Here is a 24,081-nt window from a genome sequence, read left to right on the forward strand (position 1 = left end):
CCCAAATCTTAGTGTGCCATCACTGCTGTTTAGACGAATGAAAGAAATAACTATGAGGACTCAAAGAATAAATAAAAAATTAGTTGGATATAATCGATTGGATTCAAAAAGGCTATTTGTGTAGGGGAAACGGATAGCATGTCGTTTAGCATCAAGCCTAGCAATATTAAAGGGCCGACTATTCCTACTACTTCATTATTAAGCGATATACAGTGTTGTACATAACATTATCATTCACATATCTGCTCCTTTGTGGTGGCAAAAATAGTAAAGAAGAAAAAAAGACTCCATACGAAGAAGCATAGTTGTTCTATTGGGAGGCGCGCGTCCAGCCCGCTGCGCCTCAAACAGAAACAGTCTGAATGGGTAAATGTGGGAAGCGTGTGTAATCATGTTACTGTCCCCTCATGGCCTAGATACATTTAATTGGATGTAAGTCGGGCTGTTAAACTTGGTAGTATGAGCTGCGAACAGTTTTAAACACAACAAAAAAGGCCTTTGTTTTACCGGGGTCTCAGTGAACGCACCTAGCGTGAAAGCATTTGCACTGGGTTACAAGATCAGATGGTATAAACACGGTGAAGGAACTATCCAGAGTATGTCTCTGAACTATGGAAGCACAACAGTTGACAAACAATCGGCGGTAAATTAGTCCTCTCAGCGCAAAGACACAAGTTCAAGTTTAATAAATTCCCTTTCTGGGACATTGACAATTTAAATGTTTTTTTACGCACACGATAATAATTCACGCAGAAATATTTGGTCAGAGTTCTCAATAAAATAGTGTTATCACTTAAGGAAGGAGTCCAATTCAAACAAATTGTGGTCATTTTGTATGAAGATGCGGAGTTGTATTTATGTAGAAACACCATATTGCACTGAGAGATTTATCATAGTAATAAAAAATTAAAGGTGTAAACAGATATTAAACACCATTCTCTCAATTTTGTATCCTGTAAAAAAGTTGCATTATTGCATAAGGCGTATGCACATATTGCACATTTGCGTGCCTAAGTAAAACTCCTCTGTAAATGATAATTTGTGCAGCAACAAAACATTTTAATTAATATAAACACTTCTAGCCAAAATACGTAGGAAATTTTCACTGCAGTTGTACACTTATATTGTTTGCTATTGTTTCAAATGATGAATTAGCAAAACACACCGGTAATTGTGTATTTGTAATGGATTCTCCCTAATTCTTGTATGGATTTCACCGCGGAGTTTCATACCTAACCGTTCAAGACAAATCTCATTTTATCAACGTTATTAGGCGAATACATTGACAAAATGTATCTATGTGGCATGACAAATAATTTTTATTAAAGAAATAAAGGAACCATCCGTTCTGTCAGTAAATGTTGTGAATAAATCCATATTATTATTTTTTTTTAAATATTCCCAGTTTCTCATATCCAATAGGATGATCATAACAGCTTCCAACGGATTAAGGAAAGCTGAAGGTCAAGGCACGCATTCCTCCTAAAGCATCTGTAGCCATTCTGCTTTGAACCACACTACTCTTCCAACCAGGAAGTCATGTCGGTCAACAAGTGTGAGAGAAGTCTCAATCACCTGACGACATACCAGGCGACCAAGCTGCCTTTAGTCACTAGATGCAATAAGGCCCGGATATCCCCGCTGACAATATCTCCCTCTCCCTGCATGGGCAATCTTAATCGTCCATGGGCTTCCCAACCTCTCTTCAACCGAAACAAGAGGCGATTAAGCACTGAACGCAGACCAACGCACAACACACACACAGGCGACATGTAAAAAGACCGCAGCACTGAAGTACATAGACACACACGTCAAGGCATATCCAAGAAACATGTGGATGCTACTAAAAGCATGCTTATTAAAAAATGGTACAGGGCCATATCGTATAGACGTCTATTATAAGACGTCTCAATTAAAAGGCACCGCATGTATTTAGGAGTTTAACACAGGCACCGCATCAATATCTCTAGCATAACTATAGGCTATGGAACCAGATACAACGTTCCAAGCAAATCATTGACGGAGTACAAATTCAATTAATTTGACCTATGGCAATTAAAAACAAAAGACAAGGCATGAAACCAGTGAGACGTTTGTTTACATGGTCCTCTCGGTCTGAGACAATTCGCGGGTTTCTGTTGCACCTAGTCAGTCAGCCTCCCAGCGCAGGGATCCATATAAGGTGCACATTAACTTGACCTTCAGTTTGTGCACTCCTCCTGCCCACCACTTATCAATAGAGGGCGAGGAAGGAGCTGTGGACTCCTCCAAAGCTTTTGTAGGCCTCTAAAAAGATTGTTAACGCTCTCTCTTTTTTGGATAAATTCAAAACGTAAGGCCGTTCTAATCCATGATTTTGATTGGACAAGGTAAACCGTGGTGAACCCTTAATAGATGAAATGTCAAATACGTTTTTTTTTTTAAAGATACGAAAATACAACATGTTAGCTGCAAATACTCAATTAAAGTTAACTGATTGTAAAATAAATAAATAAATAAAAAACTAGGGAACGATTCCTGTAAATCCTGATAAGCACTTGTGTCTGAATAAATTAGATGTTCTACATGTCCTATTAATTGTCATTTTTGTTACAATTATATCGATTATTAATGCCACTATTTTTATGGATCAATATTATTTGTACAGTTGCGGTCAAACACATTGCTACCTTTGCACTTCATCAAGGGCCCTAGCACCAGATATACCAAAGCAATTGAAAGGAACAACGTACCTACAATCAAAGAAGGGGAAGACGTGTTTATGCTGTGGGGTTGGTAGTGTTCCCTGGTACTGGGGGCCTTGAACGTGCAACGCAGTAAGAAATTGGCTAGTCTGGTTTTTGGAGTCCAATTTTAAGCCAGTCAGTGTCCAAAAATGAGGTCTGCTTTGGAGGAAGTTGTTCTTCCAGCAAGACAACGAACCTACTGTTAAGAAGTGGCCTGCCAGGAGACCAGATCTGAATCACACCGGAAGACTATGTGATCTGAAAACCGCGGTTGGTGGAGGTTACCGTCCAAACATTAAGGAATGTGGGCAGATTGCTGCTGGAAAATGGGCCAAATATCAAATAGAATGGTACACCAAGCCAAACGATGGATGGCTACAAGGTCTCTTGTTCTCTATTTTTGGCCAAAGGCCGTGCTACAATGTGTGTTGACTTTGGTGTTGTCCATGCCAACTGTCTTTCTGTGCAAGACGTTAGTTTACAAAACAAAAATTGGTTCTGCAATTATAACAAAAATGATCATCAATGAAATTATTCATAGGCTATTTTATATTGTTTTGTACACACACACACACACACACACACACAAACAGACACACATGCACATGCACGCACACGCACAAACACAGCACTTTGGAGCATTTGAATTACATTGCACACTCCTTTCCAACTCTCAAGCTCGACGCCATAAACCGTGTGTGAGAAAGAGAGGTGGCCATGCCTGGGGCCTACTAGACCACACATGGCTATCTGTGACACTGTGAAGTTCTCTGTGAAGGCCACGCACCGTACAGATCCCTGACCTTTGAGTTTGGACGAGAAGGGAGACGAGCCATCATAAACAGTTTTGGCCAGTCTCAAAGTCAAAACAGCCCCAGAGCATTAAACAAGGCCATTGTTAAGATCGACGCGCACGCGGCCAGCATTACACCACATCTGCATAATGCTCGTGCAGGAAGAACGACAAACGTGGTTTGAGAGATTAAGGTCCTTTCTTGCGTTATAACCACAATTATGTTGAGAACTCAAATGTACCTATTATTCATCGCATGCTTGGCTCCTTATAATAATGACAGTATGTGTATGATTTTACTGTCCCTGTATCGTCGAATCCAACGTCGAATAAGTATTTTGGAAGTTAAAAGTAATAAAATAACACCGGGAAATGCTGAGATTCTGATGTGATTGATTGCCTATTAATTTATTGCCTAAGATGTAAATAACCAATATCTGTAACAGAAATGGATATGTAATGTAACATGCACTTCATTCACTCACTTTTTGTAATTCGTAGTCATACAGCATAACATACAAATTAATAACAGGGTAATTACTTTTAAAAAAAAACTATGCAGTACTGGGCTAATATTAGTCCTGTAAAACTATACATTTCCGTAGTACGATAAACTCACCATTTACACCGTGCGTAAAATGATCATATTTTACAGCATGCCGCCACCATCATGTTTTGGGCTGAATAAAGCTAAACATAAATTATTCCTGATTAAATACTATTGAACGAATATATCACAAAAACACATTTTCGCTTGTGGTTTATAGTAGGCTATTACCCAATACTGGCGTTTATCTCTCTAATTTGTTCAAGCAAGACCGATGCTAGGACTAGCGTATGCTAAAAGCCTTATGGTGCAATTTCATCTCTAGTGCCACAATGCACCACTGTATTGGACTGAAGAAACTTTGTACACCGGTACAGTAATAGAGCGTGGTTACGTTAAAATTCAAAGGAAGTGTATTGCCGAAACAACAAAAGAAGCTACATATCTTTATGTGAGGACGGGTTAAAATTGTGCAGCCTTCCAAATTCTCACTTGATTCATGTGCATTCATGTGGGGTAAGATCTACTTGCAACACAGTAGGCTATATCAGCTACTAGGATAAAGGCAAACAGCACAATGGTAGCACCGTCTGATGTATGTTTCCATCATACAGGAACTAATTCAGACCACTTGGCTGGTGTCATGAGTCTGCCTTCCACAGTTCACTGAAATGCAAACAACTGATCTCTACTCAGAAGAAAAACAATCCGGCACTTCTATATTTGCGTGCATTAGCTGATATCTTACAACATACAAATTTAATGTATTTTGTCCATCATGTTGTAAAAATCAGTTTAAGGGAACTATATTTAGGAATTCTGTAAATACTTACCTAAACAATGCTTTTTACAAACCTCTGTAATAGTTCATAAGTGAAAATATAGGTCAAATATCATCAGAATAAAGCGCCAAGTACGAGGTTAATCAAAAATATTTCGAATGTAGTCCTGTCACTTCTTTCAAGGGCTGTTGTGTGTTCACAACACGTTTGTATTGCATTCCAGCGGCACTGACTACCAGGCCTCAGAACTTTAATGTTTGTTGATAATAGATGAATGCCTAGAGTAAGCAATACAAAAACACTCTAGGCTTATTTTGTAAAATTGCCACTCTTTCATTAGCATGTATCGTCAAAATTTTTGTTTTATAAGAAACAGGGAAACCGAATAATGGCCTAAGCCAATATGAAATACCTTTCGTGTATTCAAGCATTACCCTAGATAGACTTTTGAACGATGTAATATATTCGAAATCACAGCATAATGAGGTTGGTTAAACCACATCGTTTTTTAAGATTCTGTTTATTAGAAACCGCGTACTCATACATAGATACATTCAAGTCATTATTACTTTTATACAAGACAACGTTTAAGCAACCCCTTACAAGCGCAATAAGGATAATTCAATATTGTACATCGACGAAATAAAGGAACAGTAACATAAGACACTATATCACATGGGCAGGATATCCTGAAACATCATGTTAATAGTAACATATAACATTTCACGTAGCCATAATGGCAATGTGAAATCGTCATTTCATACAGCCCCTTACAACCGCAAAAAAAATGGAATGCGAGTTTGTACTATACAGGACGAAATAACGGACCATTAACATAAAACATTACTACATTGAAGATAGGATGTAAATAACAGAATATCATAAAATGTCCATACTTTTACAATTTGATACACGTTATAAGGTAAGGAGAGACATCATATAGAGGAACATAGTGAATAGCAAACAGTAGCCTACAAATTATAGTCAGCACCTCCGACCAATGATATAATACCAACAATAATTATTCAATGCATACATACTTTAAAAATACATTTTAAGTTCATATTTACTTGTCTTAAAATGTAACATTTCTTTAAACCAGTCGTTGATTCTTTAAAATCAAAAAGGACAGAGAAATCATTATCTATATGAACCTTTTTTATACTTCACATAATCACAAACATGCTGCAAGTATCTTTCATTGACAGGGTTCAGTCAATATACATTCAATATATTACAGTGTGCTGCCCAGATGTTTTCGGTGCACACCGGGGTTTGATTTTGTATCTCGTATGTTGAAATGATTTCTAATACATACTTTTCCAGCCGTAACCTGGTAATCTATCCATGGGATGATAATTTATGAAGAACACATGTATCTCCGCTTCTTATTGCAATAAGAACAATACATTTGCTGTGGAATAATCACTGAATAATAATTGTCAGCACAAATATATGAAAACTATGACACCTTTGTTAGACAGCAGCCATCACAAAACTGTGTTTTAATAGCAACCACCACTGTTCCGATCTAGCTTCAAAGTTATTTAGAGGCGTTGGCTCAGAGAGGGGAAATGAGGAGAGGTGATAAAAATATGAAAACATTTTTGATGAAGTTGTCCGTACATGAATGTATTAACGGCGAATAATATTTCAATGGATTACATCCATAAAAACGTTGGCATTGATATTGAGGTTAAGTTATCCCTAAGATCCTCTGATCTGCGGCTTGGAGTCAGACACTGTGCCCGTGACCGTGAACGTGCCCGAACACGTGGCGGGACTACAGAGTACAGATAAGGGCATTGTGTTCCGCTTCCCACAAGGGATCTTTGGGGAGAAATTACACTACCGGAAACATCGTTCATGTAAACCAATCTAAATTGCCAGTGACAATAAATGTGCGTGAAGGGGATACCGTTACATACAAAAATCGGCCTTAAAACTATTTCATCTCTCACTTGAGCTCAATTTATTTATTATTTCTGATTTAATTTCAGTTAATAGTTCTTAAATGAGTCATCACTTACTATTTTCATGATAATGCTTATTGTTAATTTTAAGTAATTTAACGAAATACATTACTTGTTTTCAAGGACCTGGAAGCTACTAACGTGTTGGCCGCCATGCATGCAGTAATTCCATCCTTATGCCAATGAAGGCCTCTTTGGGATGCGAGAATATCATGTCACATTCATAGGTTTTACAAAAAACAATGCAGTCAAGAGGCTACTATCCTGCTTAACTCTGTAGAGGTTATATGTCATGGCCACAGTATCACGTGGTCGTTTTCGTTGGCCTATACACCCGAAAGATCTTCCTTAACATTCTGTACCTCTTGTTGTAATGTGGTGGAGAGGGATAGGTGCATGCATTTATTTGTGGGTAATTGCCGACAGAATAAACACTGCCTCCTCAACCGATTCTCCACATGGTTCTGTATCTCTGCTGTATTCAAAAGAATGACATAGCTTGCTCCCTCATCATCAGTCTCTTCTTCTTCATACGCCGGTTCTGGAACCAGATTTTAACCTGTTGGTCGCTGAGGTTGAGGCGGTCCGAGAGCTCCCTCCTCCGCTGTCTGGTGATGAACTCATTTAGCATGAACTCGCCCTCCAGTTCCGCGAGTTGCAGCTTTGAGTAGGGTTTGCGCTTCTTTCGGGTCCGAGTGTGCATCGGATACCACGGGGCACCTGGAGGGGGCACACAACGGATGAATAAGTCACAACCAGCTACGCCACAAATTGATCTCATGGTCATCTCCAGGGCTAGGCTAAGATTTGCTCTGTTTTCATTGTTTGACTGTGGCTGTGCACATACACACAACGTCCTGTCACACTAGACAGATTTTCGCTTTACGGTCTACTTCAACGATAAAGGAGACGTTTGTTCAGATGCAGCAGCGGGCATCCTCGGTTTGCTTCTTGTCGTGTTTATACAGTCAAAGGGACCACTAATTTACAGTAGCCTAGTATGTGTCACATGAAGTTTTACAGATGCAGTTAAAGCTACATTAACGCGATAATTAAGTCTTTCCGTGCAAATAACCCTACTTATTTTCCAGTTTCCAGGCATATTAAACGACTCCGTATACACAGCGACAGATATTAATTCTGTTTACGAGTCATTAAAACTAAACCCCTTTCTATTCGATGCAGTCATCCACAGCGCCTCACCTCTTTAAATCCCTTCGCTCAAGTGTGAGTGTAGTGTGTGGTTAATAGGCATGTTATAACGTGATCCCTATAGACCAAAAACAGACATTTGCATTGATAAGCATATTCAGAATAGTTTTCTTCTGACTCTGGGACACTTGTAGTTGCAGTACCTATAAAACCGTGGACTAAAACTGTCCGCAGTCATAGTCTCCGGGATGGTTGTATCAAAAACTGTAGGCTACGCAAAGGCTTGAAGTATGATGGAACATTTTAGGGCAACCCCTAGCGGCGTTTGTCCACCTCGCAAGTCAAGACGCCTGCAGGCAAACATCAAAACAAGAGCATCACGATAACGAACAACTAGACTGAAATCCCTAGCTATTCTGAACTAGAATAATTCCTCTGATAGTAAACGGTTCTATTCTATGTTTATAATACCCTTATCATATCATATAGCGTTTGGATGAAAGAGGATGGGACCCACCTCCGCCTGCAGCTATGTTTGTGGAGTGGACCGGGTGGTGTCCCGGTGACACCAGGGTCTGAGGGTCGCTGGAGGAAGGCTTGCTGCCCTCGTTCAGAAGCGATGAGCTGGAATCGGATTCCAGAGATTGGCAGGACGGCGGATCTTGTGTGAGTTGCTCAGTCCCATAATCATACTTGGAAAAGGCACCACTGTTGTTACTGCCCATGCCAGTATGCATCCCGTGATCAGATGCAATGGATGAGGATGTGTCCCTCGTCCTGTCCTCTCGTTTTAGGCTGCTCCCGCCACCACCTAAACAACTATCTCTGCTGCTCCCGCTGCCATTGCTGTAATAACATTTACCCTCCTCCGGCCGACTAATTTCACACGACCGGTTGAAAGACGGGTTAATAGACACCGGGCTGCTAAAGTAGGATTGAGAGTATCCATTGCACGGCTCCGATGGGGTCCACGGGAGGGAGCAAACATTGTCCCTTCTCGGGTAGGGGAGAGACGGTAGCCCCGCCAGTTGTCCCCCCGAGGCTCTGAAATTCGGAAAGTAAAAAGTGTCTCCAGTGTGGATGTTTACCAAAGGTCCCACAAACCCGGGATTAAGAAGATTATGCTCGCCCATTTCCGCGGGCCCGACCAACAGCTTCTAGTTTATTGCAATCTGACATTTAACGTAGTTAAACCTGGGGGTACACCTGATTGGTCCACCCTAAGCCACGTGATCTGAGATTTAACTTATGCTACACCAGGGTACCACCCACTTAGTCCATCTCAAACAAAACAAAACATTAACTTCTGTATTACTGGGGTTTATATGCTTTAAAAAATACAATAAATGTTTTATTAAATATGTAGAATCTTGTATTTCTTCTCTGAAACCCAGTGGAGTCCAACGACCTTCTCATACTTTTATGCTGTACAAATATATGGAGCTGTCCCTAGTCTCATTTAAGACCTTCATTGGTTGGCAAACGTTTTAAAATACAATTTCTTAAGAAAACTATTTATTTTCATGCAAGGAGAGGGTACATATGACATCTTGTTTTCGAGCAAATTATGGTTGAATTCAATGTCATATAAAGCTGTGATGTCCCTATTTTACAAGCTTGTTTTAAGAAAAGACTGATGCTCATTGCTGCTCTATACTCATATTTACAGTATGGGGGTCAGCGGGTTTAAACCATTGGCTCTGTTAAAATCAGATGATATTCTATAAGGTAACTTTAAGAGCGTATATCTCACATAATATTCTCTCGTACACCTCACATGAACAACTTTAACAGATACCCCCTATAAACGTTCGAAGCCAAACTATGGGAACTGTAATACCTCTCACAATTCTTTTATATGAACTTTACAAGGAAGCAGAGCACACTTAACTGATTCAATCGGGAGCGACGTACTGAACCTTATTCCATTAATTGGTTGATTTGGTATTTTATGATTCTTAAGATGCTCTGTAGGTATCTCTACCGTATATCAGAACATCTCTTTAAAATATAAAAGAAGAGCCGACGTCCAATTCTAGAGGGAAAATAATATATACCTGTGCAAAGCAGCAACGAAACTTTTGTATCTGCAAAAAAAGTACCATACTTCAAAAATAAATAAATGGATTCAAACTTGCAGCCAAAAGTTAGCGCATACATTCCAATGTGGTGTAAGCCCATTAAAATATTTAACATATTATACCATAATATTATAATATGCCCATGAATAGTATGGACCAGATTACTTATTTTTCTTCTCTTCTGCTCTGGTTCACCCGTCTTCTCATCAATTACATTTGTGGTATCTGGAAATACTTACACTCAGAGTACATTCTTTGACATAAATCCATCTAATAAATAGTTTACTTATACTGACACTCGTCTTAATTCTTCCCGAGTTACATAAGGCGTAGCCCACCCATTTTCTGGCAAGACTGACAAATATATTTACGGATCTGTAAGTTTATAATCATAAATTAATTAATATGCCCTTAACACTAAATCCCTTTCCACTAAATGTATCATTTGCACACATATGGTTTAGCCTCACTGCTATTAATTCCCAAATGTATGGACTGGTTGAGGGTGTATCAAATTACGTCTGACTAAATTGTCATAAATACTAACTAATGATTTAAATATATTAATAAATGCACATCGCTCTGAATACATCAGTGCGACTCAAACGCATTATTAAATGTGGCTTTAAAACATGTTTACCACTAGCAAGGTTTTCATTTAGCAATACCTTACCACAATATCAATTTAATATCACGCACGGTTTCACATTATGATATTATAACAAATTGTTTGTTGAGGTTATAGTAAAGGAATATGACTCGTAACCATTCTATTGTATAATACTAACAGTAATACTGATGATCCTCTAAAAAGTAGATTTATCATTCTTAGTCAAAATAAATTGTAACATTATGTTGATGTTATACGTTATTATATAGCATAATATCCGTAAATACAATAAACTAAGCCAGATAATACCATAGTTTGCACCAGGTCTACATAACATTTTTATATATGAAAATGATAAGTGTGTAGCATTCTGTTCTGAGTCGTCCTATATAGACAAGTGAATTTGCCAAGTACGTGTTATTTGAGAACACTATTAGTATTACATAGTGGGTTACATTGGTAGCAAGAGCAACACAATTTGCAGCTCGGACGTTATTTGATGCAACCAAGACGTTATTCGATCCATCTTTAGCAGTGACACATATCACAGAGAACCTAAGACCAGCGAGCCATATGTCAAATTAGAGAAGCTCAGTAGAATGCTTAAAATTCTTAGAGATGTAACCTGGTCTCCGGGACTTTGAGAATTTCCTCTCCAATCATTTCAGACCCCCCCCCCCTCCCACCCCCCGCATCGTAGTTAGTACGTCTCGCAATGCAGTACAACAAAAACATGCTATGTGATCAGATCATCACGTTCGTCTGAGCACTACTGGGCACCAGTAGGTTTCGGTTCACTGCACAACCTCTTATTCTTTGATAGAACAGGAATCCCTTTTGAAAAGGTTCCCAATGCCAAAACCTGAACTAGAACATGTCAACAAATGTCCCAGTAAGTCCACAATAATTAAAATATGTATATTGTAAGCGAATGCATTATATAATGATTCCACTTTACCTCAGAGAGAAAAGACGCCGCAGCGTCGCTATACTGCAGCAGACAGCAGCCCCCCCCCCCCACCCCACACACACACACACACCCCCAACCACAATGCCTTCGATCCAGACCAGCTCTCCGTTTTCACATTCACACTGCCCAACGATTTCTGGATTCAAAATGGATACAGACGAAACCGTTAAAAAAACATTAAAATGCAACTCTCGCCTTATATTTTGATAAAATAAGTAGTTTTGATAAACGTTTTGCACAAAAAAACGTCATTTGGGAAATAGTGGTTGTCAGTTCAAGGTCACTGTCTAGTACACTGTCTGGAGGCAGCGGATTGGAGTTGTTGTCTTGGAATCTCTCGGCCTGTCCAGACAGGGCAATAGATTAAACAAAGGATTTTTTTTTTTTACTTCTCGACTTGGATTTTGTGCAGACAGGTTGCCACGACTATGGCCTTGCAGTGAATCCTTTGAAAGTCCCCTTTGAGCAGGGAACCTCCCTGATTGTAAACAATTCGAAGAGAACTGCAAGATTTTTAAGTGCATTTTAATTCTGTCTATATGAAAATAATACTTTTTATTTATAAGTATTATAAAGGATAGGGACATTTCTGTAAACTAAATACATTTTAATTTACATTTTGCTAAAAAACTACGTAAACTATTAAAATAGGCTTATTTCCTAAAATGTTCTTCTATTAAACTTGTCATTACCTACGGATGATTACGATTTCATATCAATCATTATTTCTATTCATATGGCTACCGGAATCATTTAAATATCAGCCTCTGGTTAATACAGGACGGCATTGAACGTGACCGTCAGTAATGGACATGCAACCTATCAAATAGACCAATTGTTGCTTGTGAATTATTTAAGTCATATCAAAGATATGTAACTATTCTGTGTTATCGAGGAGTATTTACACACAATGGTCCAAAAAAGTGTGTGCGTTTGTGTGTGCATGTGTGTGTGTGTGTGTGTGTGTGTGTGGTTACACAAAGCAAAAATACAACTATCTGAGAACAGTTAAGGGAATAGATTAATAATTTGAATACTTATTAATCCATCAATTTGATTGTTTTTCTCAAATCAACCGACAAACGGAGTCATTTTCCGAATAGCCCAATGTACAACAAAGTCACAATCATGGAACATGTTTACTAAACAACTCAACAAAATCATCCGCCACATAATTAGAAGACACTGACGAAGAACAAAAATACAAAATCAGCCAAAATAACATAACACTTCTGAATAATAATGATGCTTTAATGTTGACGCTATGTTGCATCCAATTTAAATGGAGATTTACCAGTCAGAAGTAGGATTACTATTGTGAAAATGGTTAGTAAGTACTGGAAATGATTCCTTGTGTTCTATTTTCAGTTTACTCACCCTAAATATCGATTAACACTTCATAGAAGATATTTTTTTATTATTTCCACTTTTCCTCAGCAAACGCATTTAATTGAATACCTATTCATAATTAGATACCCAGCGACCACCAACGCAATAAAACGATCAAACGCGTACTACTATACGAACAAAACGTTAACATACCAACAATAACATCTCACATTTTGAACAGAAATGCAAATTAGGAAACAATAAAAATAAAACGTTTTTTTATTACGATAAAATGAATACGGATGGGATGTTACCATAATGTTAACGAGAAGGCGAATCGCTAATCAGCAACATTAATTGCAAGAGGCAACAAGCGGCATCATTTGTTCAACGTGACTGACTGAATGAATACCAAAAATAAATCCTATTTCTACTTCCTGATATTTTCACCTTGCCACCACCAGAGGTTATCAGCCCCCTTCTCAATCCTGCCTTTTGTCCTCTGGCAACATGGTGGCTGCGGCCCGGCATCAACAACAGAGCAATCCAATCTATTTGACAGTTAACAAAACAAAGGATTCATTTACATGCTAAAAGATGTAGGCATATTAACGTGTATCTATTATTTGTGGTAGATTGTTATATTCCAAAGAAGCCTGGCCAAATTTCACTCCACAAAGAATGCAAACTGTGGAATGAAAATGCCTTGTGTTTTTAATTAGATTCAATCTTTTTCAGAATTGTTTTACTAAGTCAATGACATCAGTACAAACGAATACAAAACATAATTCAGAGAAGACCTATAACTAAAATGTTACAATTTTAAAATTATTAGAATACAATTATTTAAGCGTAAAAGTGAATAATGTCGACATAATCGTGTATGATTTTTTTCCATTATAAATTAACTTACTTGTCTAACTTGTGGGTGGTTTAAGCAAATTCACAATTCACGACGTAATGTTTTAAATTGTTCTTGATTTGTCAATACGTCAATTATCCAACAATTCTATGCATTTTGTAGAAGTATTAGTGAGAAAGAAGTGAGTGACATTTTATCAATCCCACCAACTTTTAATTGGTCCCAATTAAAAGCAACAGAATAGGAAAATATAAATTGAACAGAAATGATCAAAACAGCACTTAACATGTAAATGATGTTATCTGAAATAAAAAAACGAGAAAAATACCATAACAGCCATATTTTAGCAAAACTAAATTTATTATTTATTATATTCATTAAAAAACATAAAATGAAAGATAGGCCTTTTTTTCTCCAAAGCCGAATCCACATGCGTAGTAAGATTATTTGCCATAGTTTGAAAGTATAATTTTAGTTGTGAACATTCAAGTAATTAATAATGTGTTTATTTTAAAAACCACTACATAAAAATGTAAAATAACCTTAATTTTGTTGAATCAATCCGCTGATCCTCAGAGACAATTACCAACAGTTTTACCAACATTAACATCGCAACTAGGCTATTGAAACCAGGGGATTGAGGAGGCATATGGCACTTCAAAAGCGATAACATTTAAAATAATGTGTAACATGTTGCATATATATAATATTACAGGGTACATTATGGTATTCATATAGACACATCATTTTCTATGTGTTTGAGGATACACATCAATACAGCACCATACATTCAGAGGGTAACTGGTTTATTTATTACAGTACTTACACCACGTAGCCTATGAACACAATCATCCTCTGCGGAGACCCCGAAAAACGGAAACATCCGGTTTTCGGTGACACAATTATCATCAACTTCCGTTTACTTTTGAAAATGAGATTTTATAACTGGTTTTGTTGTTCACGCCTGCTGATGAACTATGGACAGTCCTTTATGAGCTGTTTGGATTGAAACTCAGAGGTAAGGTAATATTGTTCAAGATTTATAATGATAGCCAGTTATAGACAAGTACATTGGGTGTTCCATTTGTGTACAGTAGATAGGTTGTCTATCAGTTCAAGTTCACTCCAACAGGTGCTCTTACAAGTTTTAAGGGTGTAATATTACGTCTCTAGATAAACATGGGCTACATTTTCAATATGTCCTATATACTACGAATAATTTCGTTGAATGAATATATATACCCACTAACACAGCTCTCTTTGTAGATTTGGAGCTCAGCTATTAACATGGATCAGACTTTATATAGGCCTTGACGATTTTTGTATTAAATGAAACTGACCAATTTACTGTATTGAAAAGTACGTGGAAATTACGGCAATTACGTGGAACTACATATATCACACATTTAGTAAAAAAAAAATCATATAGTTTGTCTTGGTTACCTCTGGTGGTATTGATAAGTTGTCAATATGTTTCCAAAAGGTTCCTTCTATCCTTCTATCAGCGGATTTAGATGTTCTTGTCTTGGGATAAAATAGACCCAAAAGAACACAAATAGGAAATGCATACAGAAATACCATTCATCTACTTAGATTTTTAACCACAGCAACTACTGACAAACTTTTCACAAAACTGTGAAAAACGTAATAAACCACCTTATGATCAAATATGTATCTGGTGTCAAAATGAGCGTATCATATTGACATCCCCAAATAAAGCCATCTAATTTCAATTACTACCCCTCACCATCTCACGTTATCAAAGAATGGATGCCGTCAAAAAACATGTTACACCTCATACTTTATCAGACCTAAAACTAAACTAAAGCCAAAACATTTCCTAGCGAAAACCAATTTATGTAGCATTTTAAAAGCCCTTCTTATAAAATACAACTGGATACAACTGAATTACATACAACAATGCAAACCTGTCTTAAACAATGAAAATAAATTCTGCTTTGACATACCGGACAATTAGAAAGCAGTTCAAAGTTTGTTGTTACTTCAAGTGTAATAATAACAAGGGCCTATAGCAGCAGAAACTGTTTTTTTTTTCTCCACTTTTTTCACTTTAAACTTTCTATCACAAAATGTTAAAGATAACCGTTGGCTAAAATGTGCTATGCAAATAAAATAAGGAAACTGACCATTACCTTTAATCGTTACACGGTGGAACGACCTCAGCATATATCATTTCCTCTCAGACAGAAGCAGCGCGTGAGTTGAGCGGTGCTTCCAACCCAGGACTCACCATGTCTCGAGCTGCTCGCTGCAGTCAGATAAGTGGTATCCGTATTCGAAGACCTTAACGTTCTACCTGTCCTTCGTGGTCAATAACACACACTCCTCTTGAAAAGTGCATGAAACCATTGGTGGTTTGTTTTTGATAAGTGCAGGCTGAGAGAGAGAGAGAGGAGAGAGTAACCACTTTGAAAGCTATGTTTCTAATATTAATAAGAAATAACATTTAAAAAAACGTACTCTAACGCTCAGAGTTCCTCACCAGCATGGTCAGGTTAGTAGGATATCTGTGCATTTCCCTTTTTTATGTATTTATGGTGTGTCATTACGTCTAGCTGTCTAGACAGGGAAATAACACCTTGTTTGTCTGCAAACAAACGAACGGCCTTCCCTGCGACGCGCTCAGTCCCACGTTCAGTATTCAAGCGCTGATTTGATGTCAAGGTCAAAGTGACTGGCATAGTCACGGTCAAGGGTACAGAAGCGCCCCTCATGTCAGAACAACGCGAGGTCCAGGCAAGGTATAGAACAATAGGCTACCAGAGGATGCACATGGAAAAAAGTTAAATGCTGAAGCTAAACGTTTTATATTTGTTTTAGACAGAACATGCATGATTAAAATTATGCACATTGCACAGATTGTAAACTGACAAATGTTTGTTGAGTGGGCCTCTAGTTCGCTATGTGCGTGTCCTTAAACTGTAGGAATTGGCCTGATAAAAAGTAAATATCAAAGAATAGCCCTATATATTGTTCCGGATATATGATACGGATGTTCAGACCGATTTTGTAGATTAAAATGTTGTCTTATGAAGCAACATTGGGCACAAATCGCTAATTCATTTCAAATCAGGATGTTGCCTGAGGATGTATTTTGCTAACATTCTACTGCCAGTACTCCAAATAATGTGTTTGATTGTTTCCTCTCACAAGTAGCTAACATTGATTTTGCAATAGCACAGGTTTGAGAGAACATGGCTCTTTGCCAACCTAAACACTGCAGAAATATGATATGATCTCCCCTCTGCAGAGATTAAGGTGGATTGGAGGTGGATACAGCAGCTTCATTATGATTACATGTGAATGCAAATTTAAACAAATGAACATTGAGCTATTTAGGGGTCATCTTAGTGTTTGATGATTGTCTTAGTTATTCTTTGTTAGCTGTTGTTAACTAAAATCGCATTTACCAAAATCTCGTGTCGGGATTTAACCCGCAGGGGGGTTTGCCTTCACTTGGTAGGCTATATTTATATTTTAAAAAATGTATGTAATACGTTTTTTTGTATCTCTTCCAAACAAGTGAAATGACTATAAAGAATTCTAAACAACCTGAACAATCTAAACAGTGTAGTGAAAGTGAAAAGGCAAGTCATTATCACATGTCACGAGTAACAGCCTGGAAACATGGACAAAGTCTCTTCTGTAATGAAATGCTTAGTTATTTCTACGGTAGGAGACAAAACGGTAGTTGTTGGTGCATTGAGCTGATATAAATCTATGGATTCAGTAAGACTGTTTGGCTTACTTTGTATCAGGAGCTCTTCAGTATTAACATGGATTCGACAAAGGTAGCCTATAACTTCACTTTCGAAATATCAACGGTGTGTTTTTGTGTTTTCAAGTTGGTACAACTCATAATTTCGTTTGCTCCGGCATTAACGAATACTAGTTTATTAAGGTTGGTGGCAACATCACGTGATATTTGATTAACATGGCGCATTCAATGAATAATAAAAAATAGGCTGTTAAAACTGTTTATGGTATCCTATTGATGTGTCATGGTATGTATAATAAGTAAGGGTTAGTAATATTTTCAGCCCAGTTAGAAAGGAATTAGAGTAATTTTAATAATCTGGAAAGGGTTCATCACACATGACACGTCTTCACATCAAACTGTGCAGAAAGTTTCTATACTTCAACAACGTTGCAGTATAGGCCGGTTGTCCAGGCATGTATAATCTGGGCATATAATGAACATGCCTATACATGCAACCTTCGTGAAACACGTAAAATTAGCAATGCAATATAAGTTCATTTTGTCTTATATATATTTTCATATGCACACATTCAATCATATACACATCTAACGAAAGAACAAGCACATGGACTCCTATCGTTTAGAACCAGCGAATAAATCCCTTTTCTTGGAGCGTCGCGGTACTGCCAGTGTGTTCGAACTAGGCACCAAATCTGAACAACTGAGCAAGTTGATCAGTTCGGTGGCTGACGAAAGTCATCACACCTGGTCATACACGTTTATCAAATAAAAACCACGTGTTGCCTTGCAGTGATTGGGGACATATATCAGCTTTTCTCAATAACAACGGCGATTTGAGTAGACATACCACGAGGAAGTCAGGAACCTATACATTACACAAAAGGATAACTGCAATGGCCGATAGGAAAGAACCAGAACATCGTATAGTCATTTAAACAAAAAGTTATCTGAACGTGGTGAAAGTATGGAAATGGCGTTCATTAACATTTATTTATGGAACATGTTACCAGTACGTTTTAAACACCACAGCACATTTCACAAAGGCTACTGCACGAAATGAAGTTACAAGACAGCGTACAAGGCGAATTAATAGCTCAAAATGCTCTATACGTCAACAGAAAAAAAACGATTGTGCATGTATGTGTAATACTCATTGATTTTAATTGCTTACAGTCATTCCAGTTGCATGACAGACATGATCCTTCACAGATAAAGGAACACAAAGAGTTTGAGACATTCTAATTTACAGCCCTGTCATTCGGGAGAATATGAATTAAATAATAAAGGCATTGCACTGTACATGTATAACAATAGCAGCCTTACTTTTACCTATTAACTAAACATATCCCACAGAAATACAAACATACATAGCTTCTGAAATCCGGGACGTAGCAGGTTGAAACAGAACAGTTCTATCAACCTTCCTCCCCTGCAAAAAACTATTGAGTTCGTGTCTGAAGAAAATAAACATCATATTGTTTTATTGTAGCATTTCGAGTTGATTCAAGTTCTTGTTTTCGCTGCCCAGTTCATATATTCTTCTGATGGCATGGTGAAAATATCTTTTTCTGTTTTGATCTGGATTCCCGCTGGACGAAGTCCTGAAAATGTCAACATTCCTCGAAAGATTGGTTTCAGAAAAAACACGCAATCCTTGTGTGTTTTTGAAATACAGATATCGTTTTAAATATTATATATTTATATATGTACATTCATATAAAACAAAGTTTAACTGATTTTTCTATTTCACAGTTTTTAGAGCATTTCTTTCTCTAAATGAAAAAAGAGCGGTGGATGGCATGGAGGGTGTGTGTGGACCGTTGGAACTTTAATAAAATTCTCTGCGGGGGTGTTCTTCAGGCTTGGCTGTCGCTAGGAGGTAAATAATGGATGTAAATAATGGATATCAGCTGCATTACATTGTGCAGAAAATCTATCAAGTAGTATGCATATGATTACTAGTCTTGGATTTGCTGACGAATTTTTTCTCTTTCACTCGTCGGTTCTGAAACCAAATGGTGACTTGGCGTTCTGAGAGGTTGGTCCCGGCAGAGATGCGTCTTCTCTTGTCTTTGGTGATGAACTTGCTGGCAGCGTACTCTTTCTCCAGTTCTTTTAACTGTAGCTTGGTGTAGGGAACCCGCTTCTTACGTCCACGACGATAGCTGCTGACCTCAGGCTGCAAGGGGACTACGTCTGGAGAAAAAGAAATTTGTAAAGGAGATATGTTTTATATGCAAATACATTTTTCCGGCACAATTTGACATCTGATGAATTCAAATGTTTAAGATGTTTGTCATTAAAATAAAAAAAATGACAAGAAGGCATAAAATATATTTAATTACCCAAATTAAATGACATAAGAGACCACGTGTGTGCTACCGAAACGCACTAAAACATTTTTAAGTACAACTGGCACATTTACTTTTTTATTGGTATTGACTTTTTAGTAACTTTTTGAATTCAAATACGAACATTTGATAGCCATACAAACAAATATACATGAATATTTAACATACATTTGTCCAGGCACCAGAAGCATAAGAGGTATTAAAGTATACAAACATTTGAATGTTATCTATAAGAAAAATATGACCGACTTCAAGATTGATGACACATTTATACTTCCTTGAATAAGTGAATCGTCGATATTAGTACCATGGACTCGTTTAAAAACATGGCTTTACGTATATGAAAATATGTTGAAGTAGGTTTTATCATTGATCGTATATTGTAGGCAATTTTTTAAGTAACATATACAAAATAGGTCTGTCACGGCTTGGTAAGTTTCTCATAAGCCAAACAGCAGACACGACAAGGCAGGTATGGCTTTTGCTTTGAGGATTTAGCGTTGGCAATAATAGTCCTTGGGGGTAACATCAAACATCCCTTTATACTTGAATTTCCTATTCAATATATTTCCCTAAGTGCTTCATACTGAATATTATAATTAGACTATGCTACTTTAGTTGGTTCAGCATATGTGTTTGGAAATGCCATGATGCAACAGCAAATAAATATCTCGTACGCATCCCAGCATTCCCTATTGATTTAAAATATTTCTTAATAGCCTAGAACAAAACGTTACAGTTTGTTTTTAGGTGAGATTTACAAACATTTTCAAAGACATTTTCACTTGAAGTTTAAGTTTACAGTTCTAGACACAGCTAAAAACAATCGAGCTACACGTAGACTTTGTGTGTGAGGGTTTGCCTGTGTGTGATGCGCGCACTCGTCGTCCGCGTGTACTTCTTTTTTTTAAATAATCTATACTGTAAAGGAGGCAAAATGGCATGAATGAAGAGCTAGGTAGAACAACAATTAAACGTATCCACATACAAATTTGCACATACAAATTTCACAAAAATTATGAAACCTTTTGGTAAACAAAGTATTCTAGTAAACAGCGTGTAAACAGCATAGCCTACCGGACGGTTATGGGCCGTGTAGCCCTTATCAAATAGGCTGTGTGGTCAATACAAAAGTAAACATTGGCTTTCATAAAGCCATATCATCCACAGTTATGACATACTTAGGCAAAACCGAACTGACTCCATTAAGTAGCCTATTACTAGACAAAACATTTTGGTCGAATTAAACCTTAATTCTGTCACAAGCAAAACGCGCTCACGCGAAGCATTGCAAGGCGCCTCTGAGAAAGATTCCACACGTTTTTTATTGACACAATCTAAACTGTATCCTGAACTAGCTCGCAATTTATACACACAGGGCAAATATATGGTGTCACCATGCCAATGTATATTGCCGCTGTTTTACAGTCTAACTGGCGTAGCAAAAAACAAAACCAAAACAAATGTTCTTTCGAAATATTTTGTAACAGGTGTCCTGCAAGTTTATTTCCAGATACATTCAAACTGTGTAGACCGGTTTCTATTACGGCACATTTTCCAGCCGTGATTTTAACAGAAGCACATTGTTTTGAGTTGAATTAAAAAACGTGACACACATTTGTATGCTTATTAAGCAATCAGCCTTTTAGCATACCAACTGCAAAACACTCCCCCTAGTAGAGCGCCCAGTGGATGAAAATAGCCCAACGTGTCTGTCATTTTACTTACGCTGTGATATTTCCCAGAAATATTCCGCCGTCCCTCGATAATGTATAAGCAACTCAATACAATTCTATACAGTGACATCCGTGCACTTGGCAATTGAAATACACTTGACAATTGGGATTATTCATGGCTTAGATTTGCAGATCATCTATGAAGGGGAAATCAATGCACATTAGGCTACTTAAATAAGGAAGACCCAGCGCATAGAATTAAAAAGTAAATAGAACAACCATAAACAGCAACTCTTAAAACACAGGGATAATGTTGTAAATATCCACATTATCTAGACATTACATTTCAAATTTAACGTCGTACCTGGAAATGGTGATTTCCAAAGATGAGTGGACTGGGTTTGCTCCTTGGAACAGTACACCTGCCCATCCCAGCCATTCGACAGAGCCCAATGCTGGTAACCCTCCATAGGAATCAACGCGTCGTGCCTGGGTTCGGGGTGGCTTATGCCGGGCACTACTGACATATCTAGATATCCAGGAACCGCTTGGTACGAGCTGGCGAAACTGGGGTAGAATGCGAACTCTTTCGCTCTGCTGGACAGCTCTTCCGTGGGCAACGCGGTGCTTGTGGGGTCGGCATATTTATCTGCAGGATGGTAGGAGCATGGCTTCTGCTGCAAGTTCACGTTGTGTGAGTGAGATAATCTACAGCCGTAATAAGGGTTACCAAAAGGATAACCGTAGCTCAGAGATGCACTTGAGGAGGTTTGGGGAGCAGGACACTGTCGACCGGTGTCTGTGGAAGATATATCCGAATACACAGAACCCTGATGGGTAGCTATAGTGCCAGAATGTCGTCCCAGCGCTGGGTGCGACATTAGGTCCCTGCAATGGGTCGCCGGGCAATTCCCGCTCAGTCCCTCCATTGTTTGGCTTTTATTCGGATTATTTTCATTCGGGCTTTTTTCGTAAACGTACATCAAGGTGTCCGCCCAGCGTGGATGCAGAACCAGCGAAGTCGTCATATCAGGGGCTGCCGATGCTTTTTAAAAGTCGACTACTCCAAGACGGACACCTCATTTCCAACTACATTTTACGCGAGCGCATGCGCAACCAGTGCCCCGTGTGTCCACTTCATTAAGGTTCTGGCACGTGATATGCTAACGAGCCCAAAAAGATTGTAGCTTTTGAGTGGAGGGAAAAGCCCTTTAAACAACTAACATCTCACGTTTCACCGATTCTTTCTGGAATACAGGGTCCGATTATTGGCTGAAGTAACATACAAGAAAAGTCTTAAAGGGAAAGTTCGCAACCGTTATGTGAAGGGGAAACGTAAACAATCTGTAAAGTTTGGCCGACAGAACATATTAAGATGAAGTTAACATATTCACCTCATTGTTTCCATTTTCCTTCTAGTGGTTTTATAATATATGCATATTCAAGTCTAGGGATAGGTATCAAATACAAACGTGCAGCACGTGGCGTTTGATTCAATTCGTGACAGCGCAGTTGCTGGTTTAATTAACAAATGCAATGTTCCATAAATTTCACTCTTTTGTAGGGGAAATGTTTTGCCGAAATGGCCATAAGATGCATAGAGCCTTGTATATTAACACGAGTGATTAACGTATGTCTATTTCCAATTTGATTTTAATAGGATTTTTTCAACTGCAATATTGGTATGACAACGTAGTGTCACTAATAGGAGTACCGTAGGAATGTGTGATCTAACATCAATGTGCAAATAATTTAACCACCATTGGCAAAATATTAAATAGGCTGGGTGTTCGTCAGTAAACTGTTTCACCTCGGGAGACATATTTCAGTATTACAAACTGTTTGGGCTTTAATTCAACTACATAGACTTATTTAAGGCTGTAAGATAAAAGCTTTAATTATTGAAATAGTTTTGCTGTGCTATAATCACATATTCCAAAGGCAGTTTATTTGCGCTGTAAAAGACAATTAAGCCTTGACTTTTTATGACCACGAATCCTACTTGTGATAGAAAATATTTGGAATTTGGACAGGCAAAGGTGTATAAAAGTTAAATCTTTGGTCAGGATTAACCACATTAAAAAACAATATTTCCCTGTATCTTGATTTAATTATGAGCTGCAGCCCTTTATCTGCGCTATTGTTTCTATGACATTTTGAAAGCTATGCTTGGGCAAAAATCTTCATTTTTTCAGCCTATACAATCGGTAAAGTGAGAAGTTACTAAAATAATAACCAAGATCATCTGCGTATTCTAATAAGGATATGTTATTGACAAAGCACACGTTGTTTTCTTTTATTACTATTAATAATTGTGTAATACTCCGTCCATACAAAGAAAATGTATTCAATTAATGTAGACATATGGGCGTTGCCAGTCATTTATTATTTGTGTGTTTGATTTTAATTCATTTAAAAAATATATTTCCTTTTGAATAAAAACTAAAACAAAAAAAAAAACGTAATCACTTTAGTAACAGCGCTGTT

The 24,081-nt window shown here is 37.8% G+C and overlaps 2 protein-coding genes across 2 annotated transcripts; both read right to left on the reverse strand.

Moving 5' to 3' along the window:
* Positions 1-5,383: 5,383 nt before the first annotated feature.
* hoxc12a (homeobox C12a) lies at positions 5,384-9,206 on the reverse strand. The gene is made up of 2 exons (XM_010875283.5): positions 8,491-9,206; positions 5,384-7,541 (listed from the first exon to the last, which is right to left on the reverse strand). The coding sequence occupies exons 1-2, from the start codon at positions 9,104-9,106 to the stop codon at positions 7,303-7,305; spliced, it is 855 nt and encodes a 284-aa protein (XP_010873585.1). The 5' UTR covers positions 9,107-9,206; the 3' UTR covers positions 5,384-7,302.
* A 9,022-nt stretch (positions 9,207-18,228) lies between these two features.
* hoxc13a (homeobox C13a) lies at positions 18,229-22,708 on the reverse strand. The gene is made up of 2 exons (XM_010875284.3): positions 21,959-22,708; positions 18,229-19,763 (listed from the first exon to the last, which is right to left on the reverse strand). Exons 1-2 carry the CDS (start codon positions 22,620-22,622, stop codon positions 19,504-19,506), a joined length of 924 nt encoding a protein of 307 aa, XP_010873586.1. The 5' UTR covers positions 22,623-22,708; the 3' UTR covers positions 18,229-19,503.
* Between the last annotated feature and the right edge of the window lie 1,373 nt (positions 22,709-24,081).

This window comes from Esox lucius, chromosome 12 (genome assembly GCF_011004845.1).
Source record: "Esox lucius isolate fEsoLuc1 chromosome 12, fEsoLuc1.pri, whole genome shotgun sequence".
Lineage (NCBI taxonomy): Eukaryota > Metazoa > Chordata > Actinopteri > Esociformes > Esocidae > Esox > Esox lucius.